Source organism: Danio rerio, chromosome 15, assembly GCF_052040795.2.
Source record: "Danio rerio strain M-AB ecotype USA chromosome 15, GRCz13ab, whole genome shotgun sequence".
In the NCBI taxonomy this organism is placed as follows: domain Eukaryota; kingdom Metazoa; phylum Chordata; class Actinopteri; order Cypriniformes; family Danionidae; genus Danio; species Danio rerio.
Genome location: NC_141035.1, coordinates 46,627,501 through 46,647,500, shown reverse-complemented (window position 1 = coordinate 46,647,500; position 20,000 = coordinate 46,627,501). Strand labels below are relative to the sequence as shown.

Genomic DNA, 20,000 nt, shown 5'->3' with positions numbered 1-20,000 from the left:
TTTTCTGCCCGCCGCGCCCGGTCCCGCTAGAGCGGAGAACACAACCAAAAATCACCCAGTATACAGTCCAGACAGCAAAGCTGTCGTTCGTTCGTTCGCTCTCTCTCTCTCTCTCTCTCTCTCTCTCTCTCTCTCTCTCTCTCTCTCTCTCTCTCTCTCTCTCTCTCTCTCTCTCTCTCTCTCTCTCTCTCTCTCTCTCTCATACGCGCGCGTGCGCACTAACACACACACAAGCACCACGCAGACTCTCTCTTTCTAATTCGCATAGCAATATCCGTGATATTGCTAGACAGCCCGCTCCCGTCCCAAATTAAACCCGTTACCGACCGCTCCCGCGATTTATTCGGAAATGTATTCCCGCGGCTGTCCCCGCGCCAGATTTCTGCGGCACGGGAATAAATTTCCGAATAAATCGCGGGAGCAGAACTCTAGCACGGAGCTCCATAAACAAACAGCACGCGTCGCGTTTTTAACGTGACTTTGCACGCGATAAGATAAAATATCCAGTTAACCTGATACAGTACACGCGGTTACAAGTAACAAATCACAACTAAATACATTTGCAAGCTAGAGTAAACGAGGCAACAACTTTAACCGCACGTACTTACACTTGAGAAATGGAAGAAACCCATCCTTACGTCCATCAGTTACTCTTTACTGATCCTTCCTTTAACAAACTCAGATGAAGTATTCTTTGTAGCATGTAGCTTCCAGAAGTTTCCAACTGCTTGGTTATAATGCTGAGGTTTCATCTTTGGGTAGAGACTCAATATATCCATCTGCAGTGTGACTTCAATCGACCGGCATGTTTGTGTGCGTGTGTTTGTGGGTGTGCGTGTGTTTGTGGGTGTGTGTGTGTGTCTGGGTTTCTGCGTCAGAGGGCGGGGCCTCAGGTTTGAAATCTCCCGGGTTTGCGCGTGCACGTGAATAACTTGGTTTCGTTCGTACGTCATGGCGAAACACCTAATGAGTCGGTATCAAGGCGACTCGTTTGAAGCACTATGAGTCGACTCTTTTATAGATGAATCAACCGTTTTAAACACTGTATTCTTACAGATTTAAGTCTTAGCTGGATACTTCGCTTCACTTAGAGCTATGTTACACACTACATGGAGGGGAATTTTCAAAAACCCATAATATGGGCTCTTTAAGTCTTTTTGTGCATGTGTGTGTGTGTGTGTATTTATCAGTTATTTTGTTTGTGTGTGTGTGTGTGTGTGTGTGTGTGTGTGTGTTTTAGACGTGGCTGTGGGTCTCTGCTCCTCTCTGCCTGTATTGTGCTGAACGCTTGTATCGCTTCATAAGAAGCAGCGTATCTCCTGTTGCCATAGTTTCTGTCATCAGTCATCAGTGTGATGTCATAGAATTGCGCATGTTGAAGAGTGGCTTTAAGCCCCGCCCTGGACAGGTGAGCCCCGCCTCCATATAACAGCATTAATTGTTGTTTAAAAAGTTTGTTTAGAAGTTAAAGGATAAATGCAATTTAAAAAAAACAAGATATTCTGTTCCTACTGTAAATTGTAGGCTTTTTACATAGCAGGTCATAATTTTATTTTATTTTTTTAAGAAATAAAAAGTTCTGTTCAGCAAGAAAGCATTAAGGCCTGTGCACACCGAGACGTTTTTTGCTCGCGTTTTCCGTCTACGTTTAACGCCTCATGACTAATTAAAGGGCGCAAATGTGATCGTGCACACCAACGTGCAAAACGGCAGGCGCAAAATCGCCATTTAAAGAAACGCCTCATGCTCTTTTTTTTTTCTTTTTTTTTTTTGCTTTGACATGCTGCGTCAAAACCTCCACCACTAGTCAGATCGGCTCTTTTGTTCACGTGCACGGAGCAGCTGAAGTTACAGTAAACAGCACTTGGAGGCGGTCAATCGCAAAACTGTCAGTGTGAGCGCACATTGAAGAAGATGCCAAAAGGCGATATGAACGTGGAGCTGCTTATTGCTCTGCTGAACAATAATCATTTCTTCATTGGCGTGTCAACTTTGTCTTCTTCTGTGTTACAAGCGGGTGTCAGAAGCTTAAAGTTGTGTAGCGCCATCTAACGTCAAGGAGTGATTTTGCATCCTCTTCTGCTCGACGGCATTAAAGATCGCTTGGGTTTGAATACGAAAAAACATCTTGGAAAAACGCTGACGATAAACGCAAACGGAAAGCGTCCCGGTGTGTACGAGCCTTAAGATTGATCAAAAGTGACACGCTTGTAATGTTACAAAAGATTTGTATTGAAAATGCATTTGTTTTCAGTAAAGTATTTTGAAAAAATGATTTTCACCCAAACAGAATAAATAAAAATAATTAAATATTTATTTATTTTTGTTTATTTTTATTTATTTATTTATTATATACATATTTTTATATAATTGATATCATTCTTTCTATAATTTTATATTAATATATACATTTAAGCATAAGAAACTTTGCTACTTGCCCAACCAGTCTGTTTTTTAAGAAATAAATGCTTTTGTTCAGCAATAAATCATTAGATTGATCAACAGTAATATAAAAAAAATCTTTATAATATTAAAATAGAATATTTCTATTTCCATTCTATAAATTGAGAATGATTCTTTTCCACATTATTTTGAGTCACATTTCCAGGAAAAAATTTAAACGTAATAGAATTAAAAATGTATATTTAGGGCAGCACATTGATAATTCAGCTTTGCATTACGTGATTATTAATGATTTTAATAATTTTACAATAAAAACAATTGTTTTGAATTAATATTTACATTTTATTATTTATTTTTTATTATATTTATTATTATTTATGCAGTATTATTTAATATATTTTATTTATATTATTTATATATATTAAATATTATTTTATATTATAAAATATAATATTTTTTTATAATAATAATAATAATTTAGTTTATAATATTATATATTTCTTTAAATAATTTAATTTTTTTTATTTATTGTTAAACTGCAGAAACTGATTTTTTTTAAATAATATATATTTTTTTGCACAGACAGGTAAAATATAGGTAATCACAACAGAGAACAACACATTGTCTGCATTTTTTAATTTTTTTAGTTTAAACTAGAACTATTCAAGGTTACATTCCCACACCCACCCACAAACCCGTCAGGAGGAATGAGAATCACATGAGAAATCTATACAGATTTTCTTAAATGTAAACAAAATTATATAACTATATATTAAAGTATATGGCCCATAACGAATGAAAGGAAATAACATAAATACAATTCAGGGAGAATACTCACACAACCAGATGGCACAGTACAACATAAATGAAGAAACTTCTTTCAGAAACCTAACATCTTTCTCACTCGTAACTTTAGATAAACTATATACTTTTATATAGCTAAATAAATTCCTTTATTGGTTAATCACACTCTCGATATTAAAACAGAATTATTGATTGTTTTGCTTGTCTTTGTGTGGTAATCACATTCATGTGTTTCTGATCATCTCATCTAGTACATCCTGCTGAACTGTCCAACTGTGTCGTCATTTGAAAACCATCCCTTCACCCTGACCACAGTACGTGTCTCTGTGTGTGTGGTTGTATGTGTGTGTGTGTGTGTGAGTTACTGCATTCCAGTCATGCTCATAGTCATAAGATAAAAGCACATTAACACCACTGCATTTTCATCATAACAGTGGGAAGCTCAGGAATGCATTTATGCGGCAGATTGAATCCTGGCTAATTGGTGTCGGTTATAATAACATTTTAATTGCATGTTTACATTTTGGGAATTTGTTTGGTACAAATTGTGAGTGTTTGCATAATACATTTAATCATTTTAAAGCAAATCGCCTCGCAGTTGTAATTTACAAATTCATACTTTCACTGGCCACTTTAATAGGTACACCTTACTTGTACTAGGTTGGACCCGTTTTTGTCTTCAGAACTGCCTTTATCCTTCGTGGCATAGATTCAACAAGATACTGGAGATATTTTTCAAAGATTTTGCTCCATATTGACATGATAGCCTCATGCAGTTGCTGCAGATTTGTCGGCTTCACATCCATGATGTGAATCCAGGGCTCAACATTAAGGACTGCCCGGTGGCCCAGGGCCAGTGTGAGAGACACTTGGGACAGTAGACCGGATCATTACTGGCCCGATTGGGACAGTGCTGCCTTATCAGTCACTAACATTTAATTTGTCTGTGACTATTTGTCAATTGCATGCATTTAAAGCTTGTGCTTTTAAGTCTTTAAATGCTACCTTCTCTGTAATGTCGTAAACAACATATTGCTTTCTGATTCGTCTTATATGATTGATTTAACCATGCTATTTTTTTTTGTTACCTGGTAACAACCAGTTCAGCGTAGAAACAGCAACATGTCAGCAACATCAAATTATAAGGCTAAAAGAAAATGTCTGTCTCTAGCATCTTGGAAGTAGATATTTACATGGAAACAACACGATAAAATAAAAATTTAGTGATGTTATGTATAGTTTGCTGTCAGTTTGACAAGTCAGCAAGCTTTTGTTAAATAATTTCAAACTGCAATTAAATACCTCCATATTTTCCATACTGCTGTTTTTGTTTGCATAACACTTATATTTACAATTGTTTTTTAAGTATTGAAATTCTAGATTTACAGACTTCATTTTTGACACATTATTTAAAATATGTGGCTAAAAATAGCTATTAACTTACTTTTTTTTTTTGGTGGGGCCAGTGAAAATTTTGGTAGGGCAAGTAAAAATCGAAACCACTTGCCCGATCGGACCAGTAGAAAAAATCCTTAGCGTTGAACCCTGGAATCTACCATTACACCCCATCCCAAATGTGCTCTATTGGATTTAGACTGGAGGCTGTGGAGGCCATTTGGGTACAGTGAACTCATTGTCATGTTCAAGAAACCAGTCTCAGATGATTCACGCTTTATGATATGGTGTGTTATCCTGCTGGAAGTAGCCATCAGAAGATGTGTACACTGTGGTCATAAAGGGATGGACATGGTCAGCAACAATACTCAGGTAGGCTGTGGCGTTGACATGATGCTCAATTTGTACTAATGAGCCCAAAGTGTGCCAAGAAAATCTCCCCCACACCATTACACCACCACCACCACCAGCCTGAACCATTGATAGAAGGCAGGATGGATCCATGCTTTCATGTTGTTGATGCCAAATTCTGACCCTACAATCCGATTGACACAGCAAAAATCGAGACTCATCAGACCAAGCAACGTTTCTCCAATCATCTTTTGTCCAATCAGGTGAGCCCTGTGTGAATTGTAGCCTCAGTTTCCTGTTCTTAGCTGAAAGGAGTGGCACCCTGTGTGGTCTTCTGTTGCTGTAGCCCATCCACGTCAAGGTTGGACATGTTGTGTGTTCAGAGATGCTCTTCTGCAGACCTCAGTTGTAGCGAGTGCTTATTTGAGTTACTGTTGCCTTTCTATCAGCTGGAACCAGTCTGGCCATTCTCCTCTGACCTCTGGCATCAAAAAGGCATTTGTGCCCACAGAACTGCCGCTCACTGGATATTTTCTCTTTTTCAGACCATTCTCTGTAAACCCTACAGATGGTTGTGCATGATAATCCCAGTAGATCAGCAGTTTCTGAAATACTCAGACCAGCCTGGCACCAACAACCATTCTACATACAAAGCCAATTAAATCAGCTTTCTTCCCCATTCTGATGCTCGGTTTGAACTGCAGCAGATCGTCTTGACCATGTCTACATGCCTAAATGCATTGAGTTGCTGTCATGTGATTGGCTGATTACAAATTTGCGTTAATGAGCAGTTGGACAGGTGTACCTAATAAAGTGGCCGGTGAGTGTATGTATTCCTCTCAAACACGGCTGAAGGCATCTGAGATGATGTCATTTTGTTGCACATTGTTATAGTGTCAGCTTTCAAGCTACACATTACACAATGCCCAAGATGTTTCAATTCAAAGTGTATTTTTGCATGTTGAAGCAATACAGCTCTCCTGCTTTACACACTCAGAGTTTCTGCCAGGGGTTGTTAGTGGAGATTTTTCACTGACTTGAACACTTTTCTCAGAGTTTTGGCGCCCCAGGGGTGTGTTTCCTTTAATGCATGACTGTACCTGATCCTCACACACTCTGCTCTCTCACTGTGTCTGTGTCTGTGTTTCTCTCTCTCTCTCTCTCTGTGTGTGTGTGTGTGTGTGTGTGTGTGTGTGTGTGTGTGTGTGTTTTTTGTGTGTGTGTGTGTGTGTTTGTGTGTGTGTGTGTTTGACTGTTCTTCAGTGTCCAACAGGCAAGAATGAAACATTTGGTATTCATCTCAGAGTGCTGGGAGACTGGACCTGTGAGTACAAGTACACTACACACACATATAAATAGACATACAGAAGCACACACACATTTTCACAAACACTGTCTCTCTCATACACGCGTGTGCACACACATTCATGCACAAATACGTGCACACACATAAATACACGCACACACTCACACATGCACACACTGCCACACAAAAACTCTCCTATAACTTCTCTCTCTCACACACACACACATAAACGCATGCAGACACACAAACACACTCATGCACGCACATGCACACACACACAAACACACACTGTCACACATACACACTCTCCCATAACTTCTCTCTCACACACACACACACACACGCATAAACTCACGCATACATGCACTCAAACATACATATATACACGCACACGCATGCACGCTCGCACACTCATACATGCACACACATAAATACACACACGCAGACACAGACACACAGACTATGACAAATACTCTCTCTCTCACACACACACACACACACTCACAAACTCTCTCATTCACACAAACAAACACTCATACATACTGTACAAATATGCACACACACACACACTTACAGACATACTCACAAACACTTTCCCTCTCATGCTCACAAACACACACACACTCACACACTTAAAGACAAACACACACACACATACTCACAAACAATTTCCCTCTCATGCTCACACACACACACACACACACACACACACACACACACACTTAAACACACACACACACACTTAAACACACACACACATACTCACAAACACTTTCCCTCTCATACACACACACACACACACACACACACACACACACACACAGACTATGACAAATACTCTCTCTCTCACACACAAACAGACTCTGTCTCTCTTTCACACACATACACACACACACACACACACACACACTCACAAACTCTCTCATTCACACAAACACTCATACATGCTGTACAAATATGCGCGCACACACACACACACACACACACACACACACACACACACACACACACACACACTTACAGACAAACACACAGACATACTTACAAACACTTTCCCTCTCATGCTCACAAATACACACACACACACACACAAACACACACACACACACACACACACACACACTTACAGACAAACACACACACACTCACAAACACTTTCTCTCTCATATACACACACACATACACACACACACAGACTATGACAAATACTCTCTCACACACAAACAGACTCTGTTTCTCTTTCACACACATACACACACACACACACACACTCACAAACTCTCTCATTCACACACACAAACACACATACTGTACAAATATGCGCGCACACACACACACACACATACACTTACAGACAAACACACACACTCACAAACACTTTCCCTCTCATACACACACACACACACACACACACACACACACACACACACACACACACACAATAAAAAGGTCTTGTGATCAGTATAACTGAGTTCAAAGGTTTCTGTGATGTGGGATTAAATCACACCACTGCACAGTTTTCTTGGCTCAGTCCTGTTTCTGACTCTTTCCATTATGTCATTCTTCAGATATACTGAAAGAAAAACACTTCACAAAAGAAATACCACACACCTAATGCAAACACACACACACACACACGCAGGTGATAAAACAGTGAGGAGTCCCACAGCTTTACCATAAAGGACTTATCCATACCTAGAGGCCAAAATATTTAAGAAACTTGAGCTAGTTAACAACTTCAAAGCTAAAGTTGTGTCAGAAACGACACACTATACACTTAGACACTCAACCGTGTCATGTATGAGTTTAGTGTCGTCCCAAATGACACACTGATGTTTTTACTAAACAAATTCAAATCATTCCGCAGTCAATGTATAATGTGTGCCAGATTAGTGAAATAAATGACCCCCTTTAAAAAATTGATCACTTGTAGAAGGATTTCCTTAAGCTGGCCTCCGCTACACACAATCCAAAATAAACAAAATAATGCAACATCAGCATCCGATAGCCCCGCCCCTTATGCTATGTAAGCAAAGCTGTGGGCATTGAGTGCTGCAACATCCTAACTACTATTCAAAGACTCTTAAGCCTAGTTCACACTACAGGATTTTCAACATCGGCAGATCGCTGTGCTGTTCGCACTACCTGACTTGATTTTGTGTCTTTTAACTGCTGTGGTGTTCACACTACGCAACACTATGAAAATGATCCACAAGAAGGGGGGTCACACACTACATGATCTGACAACAACTCATTCCCCAACAGCTCAGTCAAGCTACCATACCACAGCCAATGAAGTTTTGAGGGAGGAGCCGTCAGAAAAAGTTGAACGCAGAGTGAAATAAGACTAACATATCTACACACCATGACGTTTCCTAAATATCTGTGTATTTCTTTCTAACAGTAAAGAACAGAGCTACCTTTATTACCATATTGGTCAAAATGACTGCATGCATGTTTGCTGCTTTTCGCTGTGACTTTAAATATGCATGCATTATTTGCCAAGCAACTTCCTGCTAACATAAACAGAACTCTCTGATAGCAGAAACATAAATTTACCTCAGATATATCTTTCAAAACAGCATATTCTGTCAAAATAGCTCCTGTTTAAAAGTGAAAATGAAAGCAAGGCCCAGACCTTTGCATGTTCAAGTATCTTAACTACATATTTATAGACTGTATTACCTAAAAATAATATTTTTAGGTTAATGATGTCATAAAATATTCAGGCATTCAAGCTTATATTAATATCTCAGTAAAAGTTTTGAATGTAATTATGACGTGACAATATGATGTCTTCGATGAGAACGGTCAGAATCACCAGTGTGGTAATTCTAGTAGTTACAGTATTCTAGTTCCACTGATAATAAAGCCCGCTGTCATGTCCGTGTTAACACAGAATGAAGCGTGTGCATCGATGTCCATTCTGGCCAATCACAGACGTTTCTGTTGAGCTCCTGAGCACAATGGTCATTTAGCTCATGCTGATATGCTCTCTCATTGGCTGCAGCTCGTCACTATATCTGACTGCACGTGAGGACGAGTCGGCCGACTGCTCTGGAATATTCAGCATGCTAGATATTGGATTTCCATCTGCTAAGTGTTGGCGATGTGTCAGCGAGCCTCTTTGATGCGTTGTTCAGTAGTTCATACTTAAAGACTGTTGAGTGCCGAGCGCCCCAAGATATTTTCCTGATCACAGCCCGATCTGTTGGCGAGCTCGCTAACTTCCAAATCGGGCTCAAATTAGGCTTAAAATCCTGTAGTGTGAACTAGGCTTTAGTGACCACTGATCAATGGGATAAATCACATAGCACCACTTAGCAACATGCTAACAACCACTCAGAACCTCTTATCAACCATATTGCAACACTTTAAAACACACAGCACCTCTTTAGCAACATGCTAACAGCTAAGGGTGCTAAAACCCTTAGCACCCATAGCACCATGGTAACAGCTACCTAGAACCCTGTAGCGAGCATATTGCAGGTTAACAACCACTCACAAGATCTTAAGGACTACACAGCAACATGTTAAAACACTCGGCACACCATAACAACATGCAAACCACTGAAAATCTCTTAGCACCCACCCAACAGCGTCCTAGATCACATAGCACCACTTAGAAACATGCTAACAACCACTCGGATGCTTTTAGCAACCACAAAGCAACAGGTTTAGCTGGTTGACTAGTCTGGTTTTAGAGAGGTTTTGGCCATTTCCAGGCTGGTTTCCAACCATTTCCAGCCTGGTCTTAGCTGGTCAGGCTGGGAGATGACTAGCTAAAACCAGCTTGACCAGCCTAGCCAGGCTGGGAGCCCAGCCAAAACCAGCTATATCCAGCTTAATTCAGGCTGGTCAAGCTGGTTTTAGCTAGAGTTAGCTGGCCATTTTCCAACGTCAAACTAAGACCTGGCTGGAAACCAGCCTGGAAATGGCCAAAACCCCTCTAAAACCAGGCTGGTCAACCAGCTAAAACCAGCCAACCAACCTAGACTGTTTTCAGGTCTTTTTTCCAGCATGGATGCCAAAACACTTGGCACACAGTAACAACATGCTAACAACCACTCGAAAACTCCTTAGCACCCACACAGCAACATGCTAAAACACTTGGCACTACTTAGCATCATGCAAAAACTGTTAGCACCCACACAACTACATGCTATAACACACAGAACAACTTGGAATCATGCTAACAACCACTCGGATACCCTTAGCAGCCACATGTTAAAACAAATAGCACCCTTAGCACCATGGTGACTGCAACCTAGAACATTTTAGCAACCATATAGCAGGTTAACAACCACTCACGAGATCTTAAGGACTACTCAGCAACATGCTAAAACACTTGGCACATCATAACAACATGCTAACAACCACCTAAAAGCTTGTAGCACCCACCCAACAACATCCTAGATCACATAGGGCCACTTAGAAAATGCTAACAACCACTCGGATGCTCTTAGCTGCCACAAAGCAACAGGTTAAAACCAAGTGTGCCGCAAGCCTACGTTTGAGTGAAGGTTTCGGCCGTTAGATCGCCCCCTGGGGGCTGGCTGCAGTACAAGTCATAAAGCCCGCCTCCTCCGTGTTAATGAAGGAGACTTGAGCCCAAATAAAAAAAAATTTTACACTTGCAATAAAATGTCCCGAAAGATGGTTCTGGTCGATTAAGGCACTGGTTATTGTGCTGAAATAGGTGCAGATCTTCATTTTTGTAAACAGTTTGTTTTTAGCAGTAATTTAATGCTGGGCGTGTCATCGTGATTGACAGCTGTAATTGACAGTTTCTCAAAGCGCGGCGTCTGAGCTTCGGCAGGAGACTGAAGTAGACTGAAATGTTATTATTCGATTTCTGTGTTATTTTACCATGACAAAATGAGTTCAGCAGTAAACTATAGTTTCTGACATACATGATCCTGGTGGAACACTGTTTATTCGCTAAGTTCAGGGCTTTTTTCGGGCTTTATTAGTTTGCTGATACACGCCTAGCCACCCAGATAGCAAAACACAGTTCCGGCTAGATTCTCGCCTGCCGGAGACTTATCTCTTAGAGCTCAGACTGACCAATGTTACCTCTGCTGGACCTACTCCGGATGCCTGGACTCACTACCCAATTCCAGCCCGAGTCAATCGAGCCAGATGCGGCGGCCGAGCGAGCAGGCGCTGCCGCATGCGAGCCGGAATCAGCCCGTGACGCCGTGAGTAAGTTATGCGCTGCGGCCTGGAGCTGGCGCGATTGAATATATAAAACCCTCATATTTGTTAACGTTATTACATCCATTTGTGTTGATATGACAGCAAACGCATGCTGAGAAGTTCGGGGGGCGTGGTTGATTTTACATAAAGCGTTTGATTGGAAGCTCGACTCTGCTCATTTTCGCGGCTCCTCCTCTGGCTCCATCAGACAGTCCTTCTGCGCATGTCTGGCTCCAATTTCAGCAGTCTTTTGCGACAGTTTGTGCCCGTCAAGCAGGCGTTTTGCCCTCAAGGCGTTCAATGGGAAAAAGGGCTGTCGCGTCGTCCATATTTTTTACAGTCATTGGTTAAAACCCTTAGCATCAGTAACACCGTGGTAACAACTACCAAAACCCTTTAGCAACCATGTAGCAGGTTAACAACCACTTAGGCCTACAAGATCTTAAGCACTACACAGCAGCATGCTAAAATACTTGGCACCCTTAGCAACATGCTAACAACCACTTAAAAGCTTTTAGCACCCACCCAACAACATCCTAGATCACATAGCACCCCTTAGCATCGTGCTAACCACCTCTCGGATGCTCTTAGCTGCCACAAAGCAACAGGTTAAAACCCTTAGTGTAAAAGGGGGGGATCAGGGCTCCTATAAAGCCTTGACGTGATTAGCACGCAACGCATGCACCTAAAGGGTCCACCTACTACATTAGCATCCGTACCACAGTGGTAACAACTACCAAAACCCTTTAGCAACCATCTAGCAGGTTAACAATCACTAACAAGATCTTAAAGACTACACAGCAACATGCTAACAAACACTCAAAACCTCTTAGCACTCATACATGAAAGAACACAGCACCACTTAGAAATGCTAACAACCACTTGGATGCACTTAGCAGCCACATAGAGACAGGTTAAAACGCATAGCACCCCTTAGCACCATGATAACGACCACCTAGAACTCTTTATTAGCCATATAACAGGTTAACAACCACTCACAACATCTTAAGGTCTACGCAGCAACATGTTAAAACACTCGGCACCTCTTAGCAACATGCTAACAACTATTTAGAACCTCGTAGAAACAAATAAACAACCACCCAGAGCACTGCACACTGCCTGCTGTTATTGGTACATGTAACCTAATGTTGATTTATTTTCTTCCTGTCATTTCTCAGCTAGGTTTTCTCAGCTGCTGCTTCAACCGTCAAACAGCTCTGAGATCCTTCCCATGATGCACCAGCGGCGATATCCCACGTAAGTCGTCTTCTGCCTTCTGGGAGAATTGTCTTCTGGTTCTTGAAGGTCTGATCTGGTATCTGATGCTGTATTTGAGGAGGGGAAAGGTCACGACCCTTCGACCGTGTAATTTCCTGGGAAAACCGCAGTTTTCCAGCGCTGTGTGGGCGGGGTGTCAGGTGACAGACTTTTAACAAGCTTCACCGTCCAATCAGAATCCGTGACATCATTTCCTCTCATAAAAGAGCTTTTACTGTGGGAAATGACTGCACATCCTCCTCCTGTGTGCATTGGTGGATGTGTGCTTGTTTGTTTGTGTGTTTTCTTTATGCTCGTGAGTGTGTGTGTGTGTGTGTGTTTGCTTCCTTCCTGATTTCAATTATGCCATCGGAAGAAAGTCTTCAGTGTTTTAGTGAATAATGTTCCCTCATTAATGGTATAGATATATGAAACAGATGGCTCATACGGTCCTGAAAAACCTGGAAAAGTCATCGAGTTTTGACAAGGCATTTTCCAGACTTGGAAAAGTTTTGGAAAAAGTAAATAGACCCAAAATGTTTTGGGAAAAATCATGGAAATTTGCTTATCAAATACCTGCGTACTAGAATACACTTACTGGACACTTTATTAGGTACACCTGTCCAACTGCTCGTCAATGCAAATTTGTAATCAGCCAATCACATGGCAGCAACTCAATGCATTTAAGCATATTGACATGGTCAAGAGGATCTTCTGCAGTTCAAACCGAGCATCAGAATGGGGAAGAAAGGGGATTTAATTGACTTTGACCGTGGCATGGTTGTTGGAGTCAGATGTGCTGCTCTTAGTATTTCAGAAACGCTGATCTACTGGGATTTTCACACACAACCATTTCTTGGGGTTTACAGAAAATGGTCCGAAAAAGAGAATGATATTCAGTGAGCGGCAGTTCTGTGGGCACAAATGCCTTGTTGATGCCAGAGGTCAGAGGAGAATGGCCAGACTGGTTCCAACTGATAGAAAGGCAACAATAACTCTAATAAGCACTCATTACAACCGAGGTCTGCAGAAGAGCATCTCTGAACACACAACACATCAAACCTTGAGGCGAATGGGCTACAGCAGCAGAAGACCACACGGGGTGCCGCTCCTGTCAGCTAAGAACAGGAAACGGATTTCTGCTGCCACATTCGGATGGTAGGTCAGAATTTGGCATCAACAACATAAAAACATGGATCCATCCTGCCTTGTATCAATGGTTCAGGCTGGTGGTGGTGGTGTAAAGGTGTGGTTGATATTTTCTTGGCACACTTTGGGTTCATTAGTATCAATTGAGCATCATGTCAACGTCACAGCCTACCTGAGTATTGTTGCTCATCATCTCCATCCCTTTATGACCACAGTGTACACATCTTCTGATGGCTACTTCTAGCAGGATAATGCACCATGTCATAAAGCGCAAATCATCTCAGACTGGTTTCTTGAACATGACAATGAGTTCACTGTACTCAAATGTCCTCCACAGTCACCATATCTCAATCCAATAGAGCACGTTTGGGATGTGGTGGAATGGGAGATTCACATTATGGATGTGCAGCCGACAAATCTGCAGCAACTGTGTGATGCTATTATGTCAATATGGAGCAAAATCTCTTAGGAATATTTCCAGTATCTTGTTGAATCTATGCCACCAAGGATTAACACAGTTCTTAAGACAAAAGGTGGTCCAACCCGGTATTAGTAAGGTGTACCTGATAAAGTGGCTGGTGAGTGTAATTTCGGTGCATTTAAACAAAACAGATTTATTAAATGGATATATTTATTAAAATATTTTTTTGTCACTGAACATGTTTAGAAATAGAAAGATAATAATTTTTTTTGTTTCTCTTGATTCTTGCTCTTTTAAATTTTTTTAATTTATAATTCTGATGCAGATAGAAAAATAAATACGATTCACACTATCCACACTCAGCATCTGTGATCTCATTGGTTGTTGTGGTTATTGTCCCGCCCCCAGGGTGCACGTGGATGGTCCGTTCGGCAGTCCGTCAGAGGAGGTGTTTAATTATGAGGTCAGCCTGTGTGTGGCCGGAGGGATCGGAGTCACGCCGTTCGCTTGTGTCCTTCAAGCACTTTAGTGAGTGAGAAAACATGTCCATCATGCTAACTGGAGTATCTGTAAATCACAGCGCAAGCAAAATGACTAAATTCAAAATAAATAATCATTTTTGTAAACATTTATATCATTGGGTTTTGAATTTATTTAAAGTGGACCTATTATGCAAAAATCACTATTATAAGGGGTTTAAACACAGAGAATAGTCTGTGAATATAAGCCGCTTCTAACGGTAACAATTAATTAGTTGTATTTTTTTTATAATCACACTTGATATAAACAGTCTGCAGAAACACTTTGATTGACGTTCTCCCTTTGTACGTGCCATCAGAAGGGGAAAGCCCCGCCCACAAGTGACCATTTCTCAATCTCTAACTAGTTAAAGCGTGATTACAGGTGTGGCAACTCCTCCATAAAATAACTAACCGTACGTTCACACCGAAAGCGGCGATAGCGTTCAAGGTTGCTCTGGCCGCCCTGGCGACAACGCTCTCTGCCTTCAGCTCCTGCGGCGAGAGCGTCAAAACTCGCTACATTGATCTCATATTTAAAGGAGCCATTGCAGCATATCAGTTACATTCCTGCATAAAACATGTTTCTAGCGTGAAAATGTTGCGCACTTCTTATCAAATTCATACAACAATGGAAGATCAAGTTGCGTGTGGCTTTGCTCTATTTATCCAATATGTGTCCATATGTCTGAAATATCCTGAAGCAGCAGTACTGTTTTGTACTGTCACATCGCGTGAGATTCCCGCTTTTTTCAGATAAATTTATGTAACATCAATAAACATCAGTAACTCGCCAGTAACTTATTTAATGTATGTTACAGTAGGAAAAAATGGTAAATAATTGGAAATCCGGCGACCGCAATAATCAAACCCTTGGGAACAACTGTGGTCGGAACCAAAGTTCACAGGTCTGTGTTCTCTGAACTGCTATCAAGCGATGGACGTCTTCATTCTGATTGCTTGCCGCCGATCCGCGTCATAGCTCATTACCATAAAGTTGACTTCATTTCAACTCTCCTCGACGCTCACGCCGGCGAAGACACTCCGCGCTGCTCCTCGCCGCTTATCGCCGCCGGCTCTCATTGAAAATGAATGACTTCCGGCTACTTTGACGCTCTCGCCGCTTTCGGTGTGAACGTACGGTAAGAGTTACTAGAGTTGTCGTAAAGTAAACACTGTTTAGATTTAGCAAAACAAAAGCTTATCTGATAATTCAATTCTGATAAAGATAGTTCAACTTCCTAATAATAAAGTAAATTTAGCTACAAAAGCTTATCTTAACAATAACGCACTTAAATGAGAGGCAAACTAAACAACTGAAAATAATATGAACATGAAGAACAGGGTGGTGAGGAGTTTGGTAGTGAATCAGGTGCTCCTCTCGATCAGCGCAAGCGAATGCTTTGTAAACAATGCAGACCAGCTCTCGATTGGTGCGCCGTGCAACGTCAAAATGATGATTGACAGCCATCTCAACCAATAGTCACACATCTGGGGCAGGACCGAATACACAACAGAAAAGAGAAGGGAAAGCGAAACAAACACAAAACATCTTAAAATTCTTAAATAAAGAAGCATTTTTGTAGACATTTGGACAAGAAACAAGACAAAAAGTCTAATAAATATTCTTGTGACCTAGCCCCTGATCCAGCAATCGCTGTTTTTGGTTGGTCTGACTTACTTCGTGGGTTCAGTCAACAATTTAAAAAAGCTGTTCAATATGGAATGGTGTTAGCTAAAAAAATTATTCTTTATTCATGGAAAACGCCATCAAAACCACTTTTTAAGTCCTGGCTTTCAGAATTTTCCACCACTTTACATTTAGAGAGATTAAGACACAATCTTTCTGACAACATTGCCGGCTTCGAAGCCACCTGGAAACCCTTTTTTAATTATTTGTCAAATGCCCAGAACAACAGTTTAATGGTATAACCCTGTTATCGTCTGCAAGATCACCATATTGCCTGCGCCCACTGGCCTAGATATATAGGTGTAACATTGTTGACCCATGTATAATAGTAGAGGAACTGATGTAATAATGTTTTTAAAACCTTCTTTTTTCTGTCTTATGTCCCTTTTATTTTTATTTTATTATTTTATTTTTTGATTGTTTTTTCTGTTTTGTCTTTATAATTGCTGTTGCTTTCTGTATCGCTCTATGTTGCTTTAAGAAAATAAAAATATAATATTCAAAAAAAAAAATAGTCTAATAAAGTAAAGCATTTTTTTTGCTGTGTGGTTAATAATAATTAATAATAATTCCTTACATTTATATAGCGCTTTTTCTGGGCACTCGAAGCGCTTTACACATTGGGAGGAATCTCCTCATCCACCACCAGTGTGCAGCATCCACTTGGATGACGGGACGGTGATTGGTGATTGGTGGAGAGGACACACAGATAAAGAAGCCAATTAGGATATGGGGATGGTTAAGAGGCCATGATGGACAGAGGCCCATGGGCAGATTTGGTCAGGATGCCGGGGTTAAACCCCTACTCTTTTTTTTTTTTTTTTTTTTTTTTTTTTTTTTGAAGGACATCCTGGTATTTTTAACGACCACAGAGAGTCAGGACCTCGGTTTAACGTCTCATCCAAAAGACGGCGCTCACTGAGCAGTATAGAGTCCCCGTCACTATACTGGGGCATTAGGACCCACACAGACCGCAGGTTGAGCGCCCCCTGCTGGCCTCTCTAACACCATATTCGACAGCAACCTAGCTTTCCCATGTGTTCTCCCGTCCAGGTACTGACCGGGCGCAGCCCTGCTAAGCTTCAGTGGGCGGGTTATGTATTTGCATTTGTTTCCCAGACAATGCATGGACTGGTTAAATGTATGATGCCGTGTATAAAAGCATCTGCCAAATTCATATTAAATTTCCTAAAAAGCTTTTAATTGAGATAATTATACACTCAAAGCATGACATTTGCTGTTTGTTCAAACTAATTATTAAAAAAATGAGCTGAAACAACACAATTCTTGAGTTATTTGGGGGCGCAGCTTAATTGTTTTATGTTCAACCCACTTAGAGTTGTAAAGACTAATAGGTTAACTTAATTCCTTCATGTTTTCCTTCAAATCTTGTTTTATTTTAGCGGGGACGGACTTTACTGTGAAAATGGTGACTTTTTACCATCTCATAAATATAAATATTTTATAAAAACAACAACAAAAAGACCTCAGATTTGGTTCATCTGTCACACTGGAAATGGAAGCTTCAGTTGAGTGAGTTTTGCTTTGTTGAATATAACACCCCTGTTCAGTGTGCACATTTAATCAAAAGATCACTCAGCGTCCACGTCTACAGTAGAGACAGATGAAGTAAGTGCTGTTGTGTGTTGCAGTGACGACTGGTGCCAGTATAAGCTGAAGCGGCTTTATTTCGTGTGGATCTGCAGAGACATTCAGTGCTTCTACTGGTTTGCTGATCTACTGTGTGGCCTTTATGAGAGGGTAAAAAACACACACACACACACACACACACACTCACACACACACACACACACACACACACACAAACACACACTTATTTATTTATCATTTATTTCATATTCTTCTATTGTTTTTCTATTGGGTTATTGACACTGTCTATGGTTTACCCCTAAACCAGCCCTCACAGAAGTGCACATCAGTACATACTAATAAAAGCATCCTCAGGCTGATTTATAAGCACTTTTATTTTGTCAGGACCAATGAATGTCCTCAGTAATTGGTTGTTTTCATATTTCACTAATTAATTGAGTCATTGAGTATTGCAACCAGCAAACACACACACACACACACACACACACACACCCTTGTGTACATGGTTTACTGTGACACCCCTGCTGAAAAATCCAGCTTAAACCAGCCTAGGCTGGTTGGCTGGTTTTAGCTTGTCGACCAGCCTGGTTTAGGAGGGGTTTTGGCCACTTCCAGGCTGGTTTCCAGCCATTTCCTGCCTGGTCTTAGCTGGTCAGGCTGGGAGATGACCAGCTTGACCAGCCTAGTCAAGCTGGGAGTCCAGCCAAAACCAGCTATATCCAGCTTAAACCTGGCTGGTCAAGCTGGTTTTAGCTGGATTTGGCTGGTCATTTTCCTGCCTGACCAACTAAGACCAGGCTGGAAATGGCTGGAAACCAGCCTGGAAGTGGCTATACTGTTTTTAAAAAAACTAAAAACTGCTTTTATTCTTGCCGAAATAAAACAAATAAGACTTTCTCCAGAAGAAAAAATATTATCAGACATACTGTGAAAATGTCCTTGCTCGGTTAAACATCATTTGGGAAATATTTCAAAATGAGAAAAAAAAATTCAAAGGGGGGCTAATAATTCTGACTTCGTCTGTATATAATAAACCATAGATATATACACTAGATATCGCATAGGGACCCTGAGCATGCGTCAATAGCGCCGCCACATTGGTACAGTGCTCCCAGGACAAATGTCATTCAACCGCACTAGTCAAGACAGTGTTATTACGGGAAGATGTGGGACTTTAGCGCTGTCTACGGGTGTAGTAACGAGAAAACAAAGAAAACAAAGCACAAAGGCAGAACATTTCATAGGTAATATTAAGTTTTTTTCTGTTTTTGTATGTTCTGAACTTTTGTGCTAATCAGGTAACGTTATTGATGATATACAGTCACTTACTGCATTCACCATACGGCAAAGCAGCTCCAACTCGCACTGAACACTCGGCTTATGCTAGTTTTGTTGAATAAAATCAGCAACCAATGCAAAAGAAATATGACAACGAGATGCTGCGCTGCCAGAAACCTGTACTCTTGTCGGCTAACGTTAGTGAAAGAGTCATTCGGGGATTCATTCACAAGCGGATCGCTCTCTTCTTCAGTATGAGAAGTGAAAGCAGGAGAGGAGGTGTGTTTCAGGACATGATTAGATCAAATTTAACAGAGAGGCTAAATAATACATTTCTGTACACACAAACACAAGCTTTTTGTCAGGAATGCCCGTGCGGTCACTGATCCATAAATGTAGAAAAGTGATGTAAAATTATAATTTTCGTAATTAGAAAAAAAAATTACATACAACATCCAGGAAAACTCCCGATCATAGATATATGTGTATATGTGTATATCTCTGGCTTTGTGTATATTTCTGGCCATAGTCCTCCACTGTACCTTGTTCCCGCATTCATTTTAAAGGAGCGCTACCCTGTAGCAAGATGGCGGCGCTATTGACGCATTCTGTCCAATA

The 20,000-nt window shown here is 40.8% G+C and overlaps 2 protein-coding genes across 6 annotated transcripts in view; both read left to right on the top strand.

Annotated features, from left to right (window-relative positions):
- gria4a (glutamate receptor, ionotropic, AMPA 4a) overlaps positions 1-10,872 on the top strand; it is an 877,747-nt gene extending 866,875 nt beyond the window's left edge. The window contains exon 12 of the transcript XR_015508480.1: positions 10,743-10,872. The gene's annotated coding sequence lies outside the window, so the exon portion shown is untranslated. The remainder of the gene's footprint in view (positions 1-10,742) is intronic.
- nox4 (NADPH oxidase 4) overlaps positions 1-20,000 on the top strand; it is a 44,666-nt gene that overhangs the window by 21,045 nt on the left and 3,621 nt on the right. For 3 of the 5 annotated variants that reach the window (XM_087284715.1, XM_087284714.1, XM_087284716.1), the window contains 6 exons: positions 1,241-1,408; positions 3,459-3,521; positions 6,217-6,277; positions 12,637-12,715; positions 14,694-14,813; positions 18,146-18,254. In XM_087284715.1, the coding sequence (XP_087140841.1) occupies positions 1,241-1,408; positions 3,459-3,521; positions 6,217-6,277; positions 12,637-12,715; positions 14,694-14,813; positions 18,146-18,254 (600 nt within the window). Of the gene's footprint in view, positions 1-1,240; positions 1,409-3,458; positions 3,522-6,216; positions 6,278-12,636; positions 12,716-14,693; positions 14,815-18,145; positions 18,255-20,000 lie in introns of those variants that run through there. The other 2 variants (XR_015509913.1, XM_087284717.1) reach the window with 2 other exon arrangements.